Raw genomic sequence first — 18,426 nt, 5'->3', positions numbered from 1 at the left:
GTTGGAAGGGGCGGCCCTTAGGACCATTCCCTCAGGAGAGCGCCACAGGGCGGCTCCCCGTTGGGGCAAGCCCCTGCTTTTCTCTCTGGCTGACCTCGGGGCCCCTCCCCCAGATGGGACAGGCCCTGCTGCTGATGGGCATGAGGCAGCCTGACGTGCCCCCCCGCTGGCAACTTGGGGAGCAGCCCCTGTTGCCGGGCCTTGTCTGAGGCCTGCAGCCCTCTCCTAAATGACCCGCAGGTGTGGGGCTCCCGCCGGCCTCCTGTTGGCATTCCTGGGGGCGCTGATGGCCACGTTTGGCAACACCGCCACCCACAGCGGTGGAGGCCCGAGGGGGGAGGCCCAGGTGAGGCGATCTCTTAGATGTCGGCGGGGTCCCGGGCCCTGGGGCTGCCTCCTCAGGTCAGCTGTGCCTCACCGCTCAGCGCACACATCACCCTTGCGGGTGCGGCCCCATGGACGAGACTGATTCTGCCGAATGGAGGGGTCTGGGAGTGGGCGGTGCTGCCGTTGCACCCCAGACTTGTGTTTAGTGGCTTCTGCAGAGGAGAGGGCGAGGCACAGCCGGGTCTTGCACCCGCCACCTCGTGGCACAAACTTTTTTTGTATTTTTTCTCAGATCATATCAGTATGGCCATCATTTACACATTGTAGAAATTTCTTTAGGACAATTTCACCCCTTTACTTGTGGCACAGGCCTCACTCACAGTCCACCAAGCTCCAGGCCCATTCCCTCTCATCTCCCCTCCCACCCCTTCCTCTCTCTGGTCCCCCTGGCAGTACTACTTTTCATAGCTTCTAAGAATTATTTTGGATTATGGGGGTCAGTTTGTTTTCCTTGGCTATTTTATTCTGCATCTGAATGAAACCACGTGGTAAATGGCTTTCACTTCCTGCTTTATTTCCCTTGGCACAGTGACCTCCAGATTCTTTTGTCCCAACTGGCACACTTTTATCCTTTTTAATAGCTGAGTAGTATTCCACTGGGTATACGCCACACGATTTCTTTATCTAGTCTCCGTCGGCAGACATGGAGGTGGGCCAATGACCTGGCCGTTGTTAAGTACACGGCCATGACACAGGAGTGCAGTAATCTTTTCCAGTTAGCCAATGTAACTACTGGCTGCTCTCAGGGAGGGCCACCATCTCTGTCCTGTGTGGAAAAAAACAATAAGCATTTCTAAATACCTGGTTGCCGTGTTCCTGTTTGGATATCTAGGTCACAGATGATTAAGCCCCAGGCCTGGACACAGGCTGCTCACCACCAGCCTCAGACTGCTGGACACAAGTGTTACCAGGATGGAAAATACCCACCTCTCTCTGGGATTCAGAATAGCACTAATGAATAAATTAGCATGAAGGGACAAGCATAATAATGCATATTGCAAGTTTTTTGAAATTGAAAAAAATCCAGCCCATCAACAGGAGGTAGTGTGATAAAGTTAGCCAAAACCCCACAGTATAAACAGGGAGGAGCAGCAGCTGCGTGTACCAACACGGACAGTGAGGGAGGGCGCAGGCTGAAGGGCGCGGGCGAGCACCACGAGTGGTGGGAGTGAAGGCATCATGCACGCGAGTGGGAATAAAAGCCCGCTTGGACTGTGCATGGAAATCCCAACCCAGGCTAACTGAGAAGGGAGAGCGGAAGGGCAAGGGACTTCGATTTCACCGTGTTTAACTTTTTGAGGTGATGTCACTGAGGTAGTCTCCATGTTTGAAATAGTTCCATTTATTTGAAAATGCTGCCTTTCATTCTATATTTCTTTCCTGACTTTGAGAATGGTGACTCCAGTGGTGTCAGGAAACAAACACGTACAGCTCAGTCTTCTGAAGGGAGCTTGCGAACTGCCACTGCAGTTGGCCACGAGCATGAGAAGCGCATGTTCGCTTTGGGCCCTGCCTTCAGTTGCCTAGTGCTTCCAAATTTAAAAGGAGAAAGTTGTGTATCAAATCATCTAAGCAGTCCACATTATGTTCCATAAGCAGTCAAACATGAGAAAGTGAAGTATTCTGGTGAGAAAAAGCAGAAAGACATGCTGGGAACGCCCAGGGTGGGGATACCCTGGAGGCAGTGGGTGTGGGGTGAGCCTATCAGTGTGCAGAAGGGGCGCTCAGGCCCAGGCACCTTGAGAGTGTGGCTCTCACATCAATTAAGCCCCCAGTGTCTTTACACGGGGTCCTCCTTTGCACTTGGTTGGCACAATGCAGAGCTGGCTGGAGCACTCGTGTTCTTCACATTGCTGAAATACACCTGCTTCCCTGCAGCTACCCAAGCTGACCCACCAGCCACAGCTCTTCAGAGAACTTTCCTAGGGGCCTGCAAAATATCAAGCCGAGAGTAAATATCTGAAAACCTTTAATCATTTGAATCCACAATACCCAGGTAGGGGGCAGCAGACATGACCACTGACCTGCTAGACACGCATCTCTGTAGAGGGTGACAGAATGATTAGGGCTCTGTGGAGCTGACGCGCCTCCTCCTCCCACCTCCTTCATGCTCTTCCTCCTAAAAATACACTCTATCATGCTCTTAAACTATGACCTCACACGGATCTGGTTTCAACTCTTCCTGTTTTACTGTGTATCTACCTGCTCAATGGAAGAGGGCATTTCTCGAATCTTCTAGAAACAAAGCACGCGGGAAATTTCTGTGCTGCCCACAGTGGAGTGTGCTTTAACCTTAGCTATTAAGCTCTTACTTTGATGCACAAAAGGCTGCACCTACCTTTTGGGAAACAGCTATCGACGGCACGCATACTTCATGTAGCACAGCTGTTCTACCCTGGGACGATGAGATGGCTAACAAGTCTTCTGGAAAGAAACATCCTGATGGTGGAGAAGACCTGATTTCAATCAATTTCTAACCTTTTTGGTAACTTTCTATGCTGGACTCTAGTCATGAAGTGCAGACGTTTTCAGGTAACCCGTCTAAAGACATCACCCGGCCAAAACACTACTCCGCAACGATGACGCGAGCCACGAGAGAGAAAGGTTTTTATTGAAATGTTTTAGTACAGCATTGGAGGATCTTAAAATTTTATCTTCTAAACCCATAAGCACTGCAAATGATTTATTCCTGAATCTAGCTGACAAAGTTGCAGCAAAGTGACTAACAAGATTTAAGTTGGAAGCTTAGCTTTGGTACAGTCATGTTTACCTTTTATCTCCGAGATGATCATTTCCATGCTAACTCTACACAGCCTTAGTTGCAGTTCTTAGAGGAATGAGCACCGTGACGTCACCAGGTGTTAGGTGTTAACGCGTGCCATGAGCTGTGCACATGCGTGCTGCTAACTACATTTGCGTTTCCCTAAGCATCACAATTCCAAGAAACAGATACCATTATTTATCAAAAATAAGTCACAGAGCATCTGAATTGGCTCCTTCTACATCTCAAGCCAGCTCTTTTCTAGATAAAGTCCTTTTGTGACTCCACCGAGTTACAGTAGACATGTTTCTCAAGAGCCATTTGAAGGTACAGCAAAATCGCAGGTTTCTGCAGCAACTAAAAATACTTCTTATCTTCACTTCAGCCTTCGTTGCAGTGAACGTGAAAGATTGCTATTCAAGTTTCTTGGTGACTTAGATTTGTTTTTCACCGGTAGAAGAATTTAAGTTTTAAAACTTCAGATCTAAGATTTAGCAGAAGGGAGAGACCGTGGTGTATTAGCGCCCGGCTCTGTGCAGGCGAATTCTCTCCTTTTGGGCTGAAGAATTCTGTTGGCCGTCGACCCACGTGCATAAAGGAAAATCCACAGAATCAACGCCTGCCCTGTGCCAGGTGAGGGCATCTCACCAGGAGGGTGCTGTCAAGGGCCGTCTACAGGACACCAGGGACCACATGAACATTATCTTAGTGGAACCAGGTGTACGCTTGCACACAGCTTTCCTGTAACAGTTTTAGTTAGAGTCATCAGTTGCTTCGATAACTCGCTACTTTGGATCAGAAAAGGCAAAAGAATGTGAAATCAAATAATGCAGCAGTGTTTAAATATGCCTTTGGTGGCACTCACAAAAATTCACCTTTTTACTTTGTTGAAAGCAAAATAACGATCAGAATAGTAAATCTGAGAGAACTCAGAGTCTTTATTTCGGTGGAAAGCCACGTGAAATTATTGGAAAAATGCAAAGTAAAAACGAAAGCTAAAAACACGTAAAAGAGGAAGGTGACAGGACGCTGAGATGGGCTCGAAGAACTGTGTTCTTAATACCTCAAGACCACCTGTGTGACCGGGAGGCCAGAGATTCTATCTCAAAATGGTCACTAAATCAGATCTGTGGCTCGCTGAACATAATTTTGGAATCTGGAGGTAAGGCCTCGCCTGTTAAGTGATAGTTCTAACAGTAGAATTAAAGACACTGAATCGTATTGCCTCCCACCTGTCTAACGTGCACCCAAACAATTAATGTGTCCGCGTCCATCTCAAGCTATGTAAAATTTGGTCCAGATTAAGCATAACCAAAATGGTTTATTTGAAACCCAGTTACTAAAAACAAAATTCAGAATCTATGGTCTTATAATTCCCACAGGTTCGCTGGGAAATAAAGGCCTACTTTTCTACAGGGTTTTACCCAAATGTCCATAGGCATTATCATTATATATTTACACAGAAGGATTTCATCGGAAGTCGCCTTTGGCAACCCCGCAGTCTACAAACTACAAACTTCCACAATGGAATTCCATACCCGAAAGCTGTGGCCTCAAAGTATGACGGAACAGAGGAAAAGGTGACCTACCGAAGTAAGTGAAGACGACGAAAACATTTCTCACTGAAGACAGTTCACTGACAGGTAAAACAACCACCGCCCTCCCCTGCAAACTGGAACTAACTGGTCTTGCGCTTCAGAAAGGGGGGGATGGATCCCCGAGTATACAAAGATCGGATGCTTTTGCATTATCTCCTAACTGCTGAGTCCTAAAGCTAAAAAAAACCAGACAAGTGTCAGAAGCCAGAGCAGGCTCCCTCCATGCTGCACGGCCTGGACTTAGAGGGGGACGTGGCTGAATAGGTAGGACACCGACTCGCCGTTGTGAGTCCTCCGGATCGCCTCGGCCAAGATCATGGAAATGTCGATCACCTGCGCCAAGGAGAAACCAAAAGGGGTGAGGAGAGGAACGTGGAAACCTGGGTCATGTCTTAAATTAAAAACTCAGGCATGGCGCCTACAAACGATTTCTCCAGCACATGAGATGAGCGATGAGCTCCTCCTAGCTCCGCCCCCACCCACCACTTTGGAGAAGCCCCGGAGCGGGGATCCAACTTCAGACTACAGGCTGCTGGCCCCAGTTGTGTGGAATCTTCGGGCGTCAGATGCCAGGGCAAACGCTAAGGTTCTTCAGAACACTTAACTGGAGGAGACATTGTTTTCTTGAGGCACTGCTTTCAACTGATTTCAATCACGATATGGCAAGCTCCCCTCTCTTGGTTTCTGAAACCAGTGACTGCATTGGTGAAGAGCACAGCTGTGACTCTTCTAACTTAGGAGCCAGCAAACTGCTTTTTCTGTGAAGAGACTCGTAATATTTTCAGCTTCACCGACCAGACTCAATGCAGACTTCTCAGCGGTGAGATGGCAGCCAAAACATAATGAATGGGCAAGGCTGTGTGCCAGTCGAACTTTATTTACAAAACTAGATGGTGGGCCGGGTTTGACGGTGGCTTGTCTAGCTGACTCTCGGCTCCTGCTATCAGGAAGGCAAATCTAAGGCACCACCACTGTGGGCATTTCCAAAGTCATCTCCTTGTGCCAAATGAATTTCTTTGCTCTCCGGTGGACTGGGAATCACCAAGCAGCGGACGGCTTTGCCTCACACCTTCACGCCCTAAGCACAGACACCAAGGCTTCTAGCAGGGAACTCACTCGCCAAAGCTCACCAGGACGCAGAGGCAAAGTGGCACTGAACCCTTTTCACTGTATGCCAGGCCAGCCACCGTGGAAGGGATTATCAGCAGCTGTGCAAGCCTGCACCAGGGGAGCACTGCTCTAAAGACCCTCCGCAGAGCCGACACACACTGTGATTCGTCCCTCCCTTGCTTTTGTAAAAGCACAGGCAGGCGGCATGGGCATGGCATTTATCACCTGCTGGGGAGCAGACAGTTGGGCAGCGCACATTCCCAGCATGGTGTCGCCGCCCTGGCACCTGCTTCCAGAGCCCCTTCATCCCAATACAGACCACATCCCCAGCACACACAGCCCTCCTCGCCCTCCCCGGCCGCGGGCACCCGCCTTGCTACCTTCTGCGAGTCTGGCTACGCCAAGTCCCTCAACCAGGATGTGTCTTTAGCGTCTGCCCCTGCCCTCAGCTTGCTCTCCAGCTCCGAGGTTCACCGTGCTGCAGCCCACACTGCAAAGGCTGCGTCGCCCATCACGCTGCTCCCGCCTTCCGGATACGGTGAATAGGTCTGCTAGGAGCGTCCTGTACAAGCTCTTGTCTGAACACCTGTTTCCCAACTGGGGGGTACGGATCTCGGGGTGGGCACACTCTCACAGCCTGTTTTGTACTGCTTCTTTTCTACTGCACTCTGATTCACCTACGAGTTCTCCCATGACCCTGCTGGCCCAGGCCTTTCTGAGGTCTCATGTGAATCACCCCTTCACGCTGGGACAAGCTGCAGCCTCGGCCAGCACTGCCTTGGCAAGTCGGACACAGAAGGCGCGATGCTGGCTTTTGGGAGCTGAGCTCGGTGCCTGCGGCTGGACTCTGCCTGCTCTGTGGCTAGTACCTGAATCTTGGAGCAGTGTCTCATCTTGTCCTCCTGTGGAATCGTGTTTGTGACAACCACAGCCTCGAAGGCAGCATTGTTTATTCTGGAAATGGCTGGCCCAGAGAAGATCCCATGGGTCAGGATGGCATAAACTTTGGTGGCCCCAGCTGAGAGTAGCCTGTAAAATACAAGATTTGAAAAACGAAGTGCACACGAATAGTCCTGAAACATTCCTCCCTCGTGCGAATTTAAAGGCAAAAAGTGTGTTCCGTAAAGGGAAACAGGAAACCAATTTCACTTACATCTACTGGCCTCATACAGGTCTTTCAAGGTATGAGCCAGTAAAATCCTTCGTGTCCCAGTATGCCAGGACAATCGGGTGGTGCCGGGCCTAGATAGTCCTTTGTTTGCAGCCTTCCTAGCCTTGACCCACTGACAAAGCCCCCTCCTCTCAGCTGTGACGAGCAACAATCTCTTCAGACACTGTCCAATGTCCCCCCGGGGAGCAAAACCGCCCCTGTGGTTTTGCTGAGAACCACCGGTTCAAACCATTCTGGCCAGAATATCACCATTCTGAGGCAGAAGCGCCATGGAAGTACTACTGAGGGCTTCAGTGTTCCTTGTCTGGCACTCAGTCTCTGCAACCTGATGTGTTTCCCACCCTCAGGGCACCTCAGGTCAGGCTGGCAACATCCCCAGCACCCAGAACCACACAGGCTGGGTTGTGGATCCCAACCCAGCCAGCCCAGCTCTAAAGGATCCAGAACAGAAGTAAGTAAGGGCCCCTAAGACTGACTCCTTCAGTTTCAGGGCAGCATCTTCTGATGCTTTGATAAATGCACTAAAGCCCAATTTTGGAAAGTAAAACCAGGCCACAAAGAACCGAGGGTTTCATGCCCAGGAGAAAAAATAAACGGGCCTAGAATCTTTGGTCTGAAAGGCCACTAGTAGTGCATCAGCACTCACGGGGAAAAGCAGGTGCAATTTTTAAAAGCTAATGCCGTTTCCTTTCTGAGTCCTCAAGCTGTCCTTAACTGCCCCCGCCAACTGCATACTTGTCTGCAGCGTGGCAGATGGTGCCACACGTGTCCGCCATGTCGTCCACGAGGATGGCCACACGGTCCTTCACGTCGCCCACCAGAACCATCCGGTCCACTTCGTTGGCCTTCTTCCTCTCTTTGTGGATCAGGGCGAACTCCACATTCAGCCTGTCGGCGATGGATGTGACCCTGGGCAAGATCAGAAGCAGATATGGGAAACGGCCGACAGAAAAAACTTTGCCATGTTGTATTTTAGGGATGGAGAAGCCTGCCACACTCACAATGCCAGAAACGGCAGGCCTCACCTGTCAAGCGCTCCATGGGCCGAGATGTAGCCAAAGTGCTAAGGCACTAAAGCTGCCCTTCCTGTTCCCCAGGCCCTGCACAGAGCAGTGGGAGCCCCGGGGCCTGTGGGGAAACAGTAGAGCTCTGGGGCTCGGGAGCAGACAAGGCAGGCCTGGGACATGAGTGGGGAGATCTAGCCATTTCAAGTACCCAGTGGCAGTGTTACAAGCAGGAAATAAAGGAAAATATCTTTGCAAGCAGCCTCCCGGAAGCTAACTTCTTTTCCACATAGAACTGAGACTTTATATTCTTAACAAATGATGTTGAAAAATTACTGGCAGAAAAAGCTGGAATAAAACAGAGCTTCTAGATGACTGAATCAAGAAGATATGGTATGTATATGCAACAGAATACTATGCAGCGGTCAAAAAGATGAACTCATGGTATCTCACAGCCTCATGGATGGAGCTAGAGGGGATCATGCTCACTGAAATCAGTCAGAAGGAAAAAGAAAAATATCAGATGGTTTCACTTATGGGAGGAATAGGGGGGAAGCAAATAAGACATTAGGGGAAAAAATAACCAAATCAAAGCAAAACAAAAACACAGAGACAACTATAAATCAGAGACACTGCAGAGGAGGGGAAGGGAGAGGGAGCAAAACAAGTGAAGGAAGAGCACAGGGGACTGAAGTGATGGTGCAGGGTGAATGGGTGGTGGGAATTCTGTGGGGACTACACCTCAGAAAAGAAAGCAAACACTATAAAAAAAAGATGTAAAATAGATATAAAGAATATATAAAAACCCAGCTTGACCTCCATGTCTCTGGAGGCAGGATTGCAGCTGGGCGCGCATTCATGTGTCTGCCTGTGTGCAGTGACGCCTAGGATAGGCGGATCACACTCCCCTAAATTGTTCATAGTGGCCTCAGTCATTATAGATAGATACAGAGTAACTACTTTCTCCTTTATAACTTTCCAAATTTTCTGTAGGACACATTGTATGACTCCGTAATCAGGGAAAAGAGAAAAAGTGTAAATGAAACCTGTTATTTCCTTCCAGCACCCTGCACACTGGCTTCCCGCTAATAGCGCCCCTGTGCAGGGGCGTGTCACCTCCTAAGCACAGTTCTGTCCTGGCTGTCCAGTCAGGCTTCGAAGACTCGAGAGAGAGACCTCTTGTGGAGACATTGTTTTGCCGGGACTGAAGCAAGGTTCAGAAGCTTTTTCTAAGGCAACAAGCTCCAATGTCAGATATTTCCTTTGCTAAAACATGACTTTTAGCATCAAGCCACAGATAGCATCACCTCCATGAATCACATGTCACTTGCGAGGCTCATCTGTCAGCGGAGAGCAGCTTCCTCTGGAGTATGAGGACACTGATGGCCAAGAAACCCAAAAGGCATGGCCTGAGACATCTTAACGTTCCCGGTGGAGCGCCGGGGCGGGGGCAGGGGGGTGCATGTGTGAATGACAGCATCTCAAACGCGTGTGTCTGGTCAGCTGCTCTGGCAGTGTTCAAAAGGAAATTCATAGAGGATCTTGGTGTATAAATAAAGCAGTGCTTCCAATCGGTGGGGGAAAGATGGCTTGTTCAATACCCAGTTTTAGAGCAATTAGACAGCTGGGGAGGGATTAGGTTCCTACTTCGTTCATATTCCAAAGCAGTTTTCAGATGGGAGAAACCTGGAGCACTACAAATGAAAAACACACCCCTTAAAACACATGAAATCTTGGGTCCTCCCTAGTGGCACAGCAGGTTAGCAGCGGCAGCTTCAGTACGAGCTTGATCCCCGGCAGGGAGTGACTCCCAGGGCACAGCAGACCTCTCCGGTCTCCCTGCTGCTCCCCTCAGGAGTGCAGCTCTTCCATCTGCCTGTTCTGCTCCCCACTCTGTCTCTGGTGAAGCCTCTCACTGCCCCTGCACCTCTGACCTGTACCCAGTTCTGTATGCACAAATAAATAAATCATAAAAAAAAACAAACAGATGGGATCTCCGGGAGAGATTTATAAGAACTGTGAATCCACTCTAAGCCCAGAAACCATCGCATGAAGAGAGAAACAACTACCTAAAAATATGCTGTAAGTCCAGCAGAAAATAAACATACAGCAAGGAACACAATGCAGAACCCAGGGGAGTTGGGCAACGCACACACGCACGAGAAACAAAGGTGTGACCTCTTGCCTGTGCAGGCGGAGCGGCGCTCCGGCCACAGAACAGTAGGCAGAAGGGAAGAACAGACAGACCCCCAAGTCACACTGACCTCACCCACCGCAACGGCACCGACAGGAAGACACCATCTGCCCCTCATCCGTCTGTCTTACGAGTAACTGAGTCTCCCGAGCCCCGTGCTGTGAGCCTGGGGGCCAGTCAACGGCCGACCTCCTTTGAAAGGCAAGCGTTGGCACTGTCCGTCAAGACCGAAATGGTTCGTGCTTAGAGTCAGCTCAGACTGGACTTCCAGAACGTCTCTGCCTTGCACAGCAGCGCTGGCTGGAACGCAAGGTAGTGCCGTGCGCGGGCTCTGGATGAGAACGAGCAAGGCGCCTGGAGAGGGCGGGCGCCGGCGGAAGCGGCGGCTGGGCCCGCCGCCGGGGCAGCGGGCGGCGCTGGGCCAGCTGCCTTTCAGAGCACAGTGAAGTGTGCACAGCACCGTCCCAGCGTTCTGTGAAATAAAGCCTTATGTCTGAAGACAGTTCTGATACTGGAGATGACAGGGGTCTCGAAAGAAGAAAATGGGGGACATGACCCACTTGCACTGTTCCAATTGGTGCCAAGGGCATGTGCAGCTTTAGACTATGCCTAAAAAGTATGGTGGGGACTGGAAAAGCGGCCATGCGAGCAGGTGGCGTCTATTCTTTGGGCATATGAGCTCAAACTAGTCATCTTTTCTGGTTGAATCAGGAGCGACGCCAGACACAGCGACCACGAAATGTAGACGCTTCCATCACAACGTCCAGAGGCAGCTCCACGGGGACAGAGTAGACGGGTGGTTGCGGGGGCTGAAGGGAGCCACTGGGGAGTGACTAGCAGTGGGTACAGGTTTCCTCTGGGGTGATGAAAGCCCTAGAATTAGACTGCGGCTATGGCCGCGCAGTCTAAGCACGCACGAAACCAGCACTGAACTAGACACTCGCAACGGAGCACTGCAGGCATCTTACTGTAAACAGGCTGTGCCGGTGCTGTGCACCCCAAGCCTGCCGGCTCCCCTCTACCTGTCCATCAGGCCAGCAGGTCACCACACTTGAAGGTGGCTTCGGCGTGCGACTGCAGCCTCCAAGTGCAGTTTGTGCAGAATCACCTGCTCACATACCCACCCCCGGCGTTGGACTTCAAAGCCCGTGAGCTCCAGCCTGGCCTTTGTGGTGCAGGGGCTGCTGTTACGCTGGCGTGCCCGGCTAGTGTCTCTGCAACTTAACCTTCCACCTCTGTCACAGAATTTTGTCTCCTGTCAATGGCCACTTCCTGCCACCTTCAGAGGCTGGTTCTTCTGGGCTGGGAACCTAAGTGGTTGTGGACAGCAGCTTAACTACACGGAGCTCATCTGGGGCTCAGGGCCTCCACTCCCTGGGCTGCTGCCAAGTGTCTAAGTTTGACTTGAGGCTCTTCACTGGGCCACAGACAGGGAACGGAGCCCAACGAGGGGCTGGCGCTTGCACTGAAAGACATCCTGAGACCCTCCCTGGTGGCACAATGGGTTAAAGCACAGCACTGTGAAGATGGCAGCAGCTGCTTGAGCGAGAGAGTTCCATCCCCGGCCAGGAGGTGACCCCCCATGGCGCGGCAGACCTCTCCTGACCCGCCCACTGCTCCCCTCAGCAGTGCACTTCATCCATCTGTCTGTCTGCGCCCCACTCTGTCTCTGGTGAAGCCTCGCACCGCCCCTGCACCTCTGGCCTGTGCCCCAGTTCTGTGTGCACAAATAAATCTTTAAGAAAAGTGTGCTGTGGGGTCACTCTGAGCAGCAGGCGGCCGCCCGGACAACCACCCTGTGCTGTGGGACTGGCAGCGTTGGAGCAATCGGTAGCAGAATTTTCTCAGCACAGCACGAGTGGAGCCCACACACAAATCCACCTGGCACAGACTGTGCGAGTCCCGTCAGTACCGATTTTCGCCCTCACTGAAAGGCCCTTCTTTCTGGAGGCCCCGCATGCACCACCCCGAGCTGCCCCCAGGGCTCTCTCGCCTGCCCCTGGCTGGGCCCTTCCGTGTGTGCCGGCCCCACAGGTCCCTTCCTTTCCTGGTGTTCTCCAGACACACTCATTTGTTCAAGTCCGGCTCTGTTTCAGGTATTTCCAGTTGTTTGAAAGGGAAGGCCTGAGTCGGCCGTGCCACTAACTAATGCTTTACTTTCCAAGCAGGCTCACCATTTTCAAAATCGGAATTAAAAAGGCCAAAAGAAATGCAAAGTCAAGATGCTCTTTGCTGAAAACGCGTGCTACCACGAGCCATGAGATGGGCACAGAGGCCCGGTCTCAGGCCTGAAGGCGCAGGCCGCAGGCCCCCTGCTGGCTCGCCAGCCAAACAGGCAGTCGGTCCAGACGAGCCTCCTCGTCCCATGCTGGGAAGAGGAAAGGCACCGACCGGGGCCTCCGCCAGCCGCGCCGCGGCCAAGCCTACCTCTTGGCGCCCCCCGCATCGGGCGAGACGATGATGCAGTTCCTCCACTCGCTGATGTTCTCGCGGATCCACTGCAGGACGGCCGGCTCCGCGTACAGGTTGTCCACGGGGATGTCGAAGAAGCCCTGTGCGGACAGTCACACGCGGTTGGCTTTGAAGAAATAACCTTTCGTTCAACCAGCGGACTGTTTTATTCAAAAGAAGGCTTCCTAACAGGAACAGGATTAAGTCAACGTTCGTGCCAGGAGCATAGTGTAGCCCTGTTATTTATCTTTGAGGGCACAGCCTATTCTTTTTATGGTCGCTGGTATTCTAAGAAAGAGGAGAATGGCTTGGCAGGGTGCTGGCGAGCAAAGTCTGCCCTTTCTTAAGCACCTACAGCAAGCCGCATGCTTCACATTCACTACGCAGCACGGCGTGGCCCCAGCAGCTTGGCTGACGCTAGGAGGGACCTTGAGTTCAGAAGTTAAAAAATACTCAAGAATGCACAGGCCTCCGACAGCACGCTGGCCACGAGTTTTGCAGAGATCGGAGCGCGAGAAGGGGATTTCACCTCAGGGAAAGATGGACATTCAGGATCCCCCCACTACAAAATACATTAATTTGAAGTAGTGTCCAGAGGTTGAGAGGGAGTCAAGCAGTTCACTACCAAGAAGCCGCTCCTTACACCCCCAGACGGACGGAACCGCGCACGCTGGTGGTGGAGGCGCGCACAGCAGCACTGAACTTCCCTTTTGGGTTCAGGGAAGGCGAAGATGATCCAGGGGCAACCACGCACGCACTCACACCAGTAAGCCACCGCGTTTGGAAATGAGTTAGCCTAGTAAAAAGCAAGATTCCCCCCTCGAAGGTGGCTCAGCAGGGAGCTGGGGCTTAGCCCCGACACGAGCAGGGCAGGAGAGCAAAGGCAGGCACCTGGATCTGGGAGGCGTGCAGGTCCATGGTGATGATGTGGTCCGCGCCAGCCACCGACAGCATGTTGGCCACGAGTTTTGCAGAGATCGGAGCACGGCTCTAGGACAGAGACAGGGGTTTCACTTCCAGAAAGAGGGATTTAAGCTCCCCCACTACAGCAGGAGGAAGAGCAGTGACAGTGACTGATTACACCTTGGTAAAAAAACGAATGTCAACAAGTGCAAGTGATGGGATGACTAATGATGAAAGGCACTGTCACCAAGATAGGCTCGCCCCGTTTTAGTCACCACATGCCGTTTGCCCAAGTGCTAACCACACATTGTGCGCCAGTGCGCCGGGTTCTGCGGCCAGTGGATCAGGGCAGCCAGGAGGCAAGTGGGTCCCCCTCTTCTAGAGCACCCTGTAGGCCGCGCCCTGCCCCCATGTCCCTAACCTCTCAGGCTGGCTTCCAGTCCCAACTTTAAGGCACCCTGCGAAGCCCAGAGAGCAGTGTCTCCCTTCTCAGACGCCGCATCGGCTAAGCACCCGGTTGGCACCACGCTGGTATCACTTGGTCCCCAGCGCTGCACACAGAACTTAGACGTGCTGAGAGGTCTGACGCAGTTGGTGGGCAGACTGAGCCCCTCAGGGGCACAGAATTGGTTCTGGAGAGTTTCACCTCATCCCTAACACCCAGCTCCTATGTACGCCCATTCTTCAATAAATATTTAATAACGGAACCTCTGGAACTCCAAGTTTCCAAGGCTTAGTTATTAGCCTCACTAACTGTGAGAATTATTTAGTCTAACACAACTCAGGATAATTAAAAGAACAAATGGGTGCTAGACTTCTTTGTAATAGAATCTGACTTGCAGGCTAACCGGTTTCAGGCTCTTCCTACAGTATTATAACCAGCCAAAAGATTGCTCTGGTCTCCCTCTCAGTGGCGTCGAGTAATTCTTCCTTATGGGATCCAAACCACAGAGGTAATTTCCAAATTCATACTTTCTGATTCTTTCTACAGGTCTTGCGTACTAATTCAGCTCGTGCTGTGTTTCATAGTTGGCTGATTACAGCCATCATACCCAACTGAATGTTGCAGGAACAATGCCTTACCAATTAACTGTTTTAGAGCCTAGAAACAGAGAAGTGGTGTGGCCTGGCAACACTGCAGTTAAGGTGCAGGAGGCAGGAAGGGAAATTCTGACACTTCACGAAAAATGCAGAGGGCAAGAGTTCACCTGCCAGGACAGACGGTCCAGATCGTCCTCGACGGACTGGGTGCTGTGCTGCCAGCAGTGAAGATCTGACTAAATGTCTGCCAAGTGGTAGATGTTTACATCAAGTCCACTGCCCTCAACTCTTCTAGTTAAATAAAAAGAGCCAATGCTACTGCTGAAAAGAGACACGACATGGAAACGATTTTCAAGGGTTACAAGCCCCCTGACCACCTGAGAAGTTTGCTTCCCAGCCTTCCCCAGCAGGCGGGGACAGACCAACTACAGCCGCGGGCCAAGCTTAGCGCCTCAGCTCCCAGGCGCGTCAGTCCCACGTCAGCCTGTCACCGGCTTCCAGAGACAAAGCAGTGAACAGACAAATTATCAGCAGTGACAGCAGTTGAACAAAGGCCTACTTCAAAACTCAGCCTCCTTTCCCACCAGTGTGGTGAACGAATGAAACTGTCCCTCTCCAGACCCGTGACACACACGGGTCAGAGCAAACTACGTGCCCTGGCCATGTCCACAGTCAGTGCCAAGGCTACAGACCTACAGAAAGTTGCCTGGCACAGTCATGGCGGACACTTGCTCTGGCACCTTTATTCCAAGAGCCCCTTTCAAGCCCTCCGGTGCCCCACCCTGCAAGACACGTGGCACAACCACCATCTCCAAGCTGAACTACTCCCACCACGTGCGCTCACGAACTCAGTGGCTTCCTTCTCGGGCCCTGGAGTGGCTGAAGCATGGCCGCGCCGTCAGCTCCTACCCCCTGAGCCCTGTATATGTCTCCTGGCTTGGAAAGCAGCCTTTGCGGTGTAATGCCATGGCGTGCTCTGAGCTAGGGAGACACCCGAGGCCTTGAATGCTGCACCCTGCCATTAAGAAAGGACTGTGAGACAAAAGGCAAAGGCTGGGGTGGAGGGCCCTTAGACCAAGGACTCCAGGGACCCTCCTGGGGCCTCTGGAAAGGCCACAGCTCCGCGCTTCAGTCCCCTCCGGCCGCCACAAGTGCGAGCTATGTGTTACTGCTACTGTAAGCCACCAGGGCGTGATGCCTGACGTATTACAGCCCTCCGTGACCCCTCCTTTCCTTTTCTTGTCTCTAGCCATAAGCCAGGTTCCCAACTCAGGACTCCCCTGCTGCTCTCTGAGTAGGAGCTCAGTGGTCACCACAGCTTTGCTATGGCGAGGCTGGCAATGAAGGTCTTATGTCTGCCCTGAGCAGCTCAGTTTGCTTCAAAAAGCTGTAGGATGGTCTGCTCTGAAACACATCGCCAAGTGGTTGAGAGAAAGCAGAAGCAACTAAAGAGATAGATGGCCCCAAAGAAAGTCCAGCTAAATGGCGGACAACAGGGAAGGGATATGTGGCTGGCCGACAACACAGTTCTTCAAACAGGGATGCCCCTGGGGTTTGAGCTCCTCTGGACTGGTACAGGCAGGAGGAGCTACAGGAGGTAGGAGCAGAGGCTGGGGCGCCCTCCCATCTCCTGCAAGGCCAGAGGCTGGCCCACGCAAAGGGAGGTGCCAGACAGAGCCAGTTTCTCCACACAGCAAACCTCATCATGAATCGAAATCAGAAACAGTTTGAAAACAGTCTCACAGACAGAGGTAACTGCAAACAGGGTCCTGAACAGTTGTGTCAGAGGAAGCAAGGGCCACAAGTCACTCCACAGTGGGAAAATGGAACGAGGACTGTGTCAAGATAAAAGAAGTAATTGACTCAAGAAGATGGAAGAAGTGCCAAAGGTTAAATCTACTAGAAGCAAAAGGAGAACCCAATTACACATCACAGAATGTGCAGAATGGACTTCTGGAGATGACCACTTTGGTGAGGAACTAACTGAATAAGTCATGTTTAGCACCGGGCCTATAAACCATACCTAAGGGGGTTGGTGTGTGTATGTGTGTACTTTGTTCTATCCACCACCACAAAGACACACAAAGATTTCATCACAAGGAAGATTGTAGTATTTTAATACCGGCAAAAATAAGCTTTATCTGTACTATAGCTATAAATATTAACATGATGGCTGCTTCAAAGACAAACCTTTGAAAAAACCAAGGTGAGAAAGCATATTCCCTTGATTATGAAATCAGCAAATATGTTGCAGACATTGAGAGGTGGTACATGAGGGAGAACAAATGTAGCAAGCAGACAAAGCGTCCCCAGTGGGATACACCTTACCTTGTCCTTTTTATCTTGTCGGGCATATGGAAAACATGGGATCACTGCAGTCACCCTGGAGGACGACGCGATTTTGCAGGCATTGATCATGATAAGGAGCTCCATCAGGTTGTCGTTGATCTCTCCACAGCCGCTCTGGATGATGTAGACATCCTCCCCCCTCACGCTCTCACCTATCTCCACGCTAGAAGAGGGAAATGCCTGCCATTAATATTAAGATATATTTGTGTCACAGGGGCCCCAAGATCAGCTCCTGATGACTCACCAAGACTCGTCCTGCAGGTGGACTCACGGTTATGATTTATTATAGTCAAAGGATGTACAGCAAAGGGAAAAGGCACAAGGGCAAAGTTCAGGGGAAACCAGGTGCAACTTTCTAAAAGCAACCCTCTGCCCCTCCTGCAAGGGGCCACAGAGGACATGTTTCATTCTCCCAGCAATAAGCTGTGTGACAAGACACATGAAAGTTGTCCACCAAGGAAGTTCATTAGTGACTCACTGCCTGGGGTTTTCCTGGGGGTCAGTTCACACAGGCACACTCTGCCTGGCACATAGCAAGTTCCAGATTCTCAGGGATTCAGCTTTACTCACATTCTCTGTACAGTTTAGTGCAGCGAGCCCATCCTATCAAACCCTTGCAAAAGCGAAGTTCCCAGAGCCAGCTGGGACTAACTCATAAACAAGGAATCTTAAATGCTCTTTGGACATTTGTCTTGGGCCCGTTATGTTACCTCTTTTCTGCAAAATATTTTAGTTTTATCATGTCTATTAAAAGATGTATGTACATATTGCATAAGAATTAAAAGCCTTCTACAGGCTCATTATAACAAACAGCTTATAGGCAACCGATTTTGACTCTTGATATGGTTTTGGGATATTTCACTTCAGGTCTCTAATGTTTTATTGCTTCACCTTGACTTTAATTTCAGCGCCAGATGTGGATGTCTCACTACAGAAGATGGGCATTCCTCCCCATCCGGGACCCTGCACTCTTCCCACCTCATCCCACCACCATCCCACAGGTCAGTATACTAACCAAACAGGAGGGCTACATTTTAAATGGAGATGATGCTCAGAGTCGAGTCATAGAGTAAATTTAAATCAAAGTTTAGCATTTCCCTTTTAACCACAATTTTTATTTTGGTTTCTTTTCCATAGGGGAAATGATCTTGCCTTTCCTAAGGATTAAACACCAATTTCAGCCTAAATCCGTGGCTCAGAATCGAAATCCTACAATGTCAGAAGCCTGTGCACAGCTGCCCCCACGGGGGCTCCCTTCACGCCATCCTGCACCCGATTTCCTACTTTCTGTGCCCTTTCTCAGTGCGTTTCCTCTTTTGCTAACTGGTGTCCTTCAGTAGCTTCTTGAGAAACAAAGCAAGTAGGGGCTAACATCTTTGGAAAATGCATGTTGGGGAAACTTCTGTATTTCTGAATATAAACTTCTGTGAGCGAGCCAGCCCCCGCAACTGCCTCCC

At 51.0% G+C, this 18,426-nt stretch overlaps 1 protein-coding gene across 1 annotated transcript; it reads right to left on the bottom strand.

The window, feature by feature from the left end:
- Nucleotides 1-2,977: 2,977 nt before the first annotated feature.
- On the bottom strand, nt 2,978-17,131 carry PRPS2 (phosphoribosyl pyrophosphate synthetase 2). Its single transcript, XM_004689849.2, has 6 exons — nt 16,949-17,131; nt 13,568-13,666; nt 12,653-12,777; nt 7,763-7,936; nt 6,726-6,885; nt 2,978-5,079 (listed from the first exon to the last, which is right to left on the bottom strand). Exons 1-6 carry the CDS (start codon nt 17,051-17,053, stop codon nt 4,987-4,989), a joined length of 756 nt encoding a protein of 251 aa, XP_004689906.1. The 5' UTR covers nt 17,054-17,131; the 3' UTR covers nt 2,978-4,986.
- Nucleotides 17,132-18,426: the final 1,295 nt, after the last annotated feature.

This window comes from Condylura cristata, unplaced genomic scaffold (genome assembly GCF_000260355.1).
Source record: "Condylura cristata isolate star-nosed mole 26May11 unplaced genomic scaffold, ConCri1.0 scaffold00027, whole genome shotgun sequence".
In the NCBI taxonomy this organism is placed as follows: domain Eukaryota; kingdom Metazoa; phylum Chordata; class Mammalia; order Eulipotyphla; family Talpidae; genus Condylura; species Condylura cristata.
Note: the sequence above shows the minus strand (reverse complement) of the source record. Positions and strands in the feature narration are given on the sequence as shown.

Coding starts and splice junctions, on each gene's coding strand:
- PRPS2 (XM_004689849.2), bottom strand. CDS start 17,053: ATGGAGCTCCTTATCATGATCAATGCCTGCAAAATCGCGTCGTCCTCC. Junction 12,778..13,567: donor TGCACGCCTCCCAGATCCAG/GTGCCTGCCTTT, acceptor CTGTCCGCACAG/GGCTTCTTCGACATCCCCGT. Junction 7,937..12,652: donor GATGCGGGGGGCGCCAAGAG/GTAGGCTTGGCC, acceptor GATCTTGCCCAG/GGTCACATCCATCGCCGACA.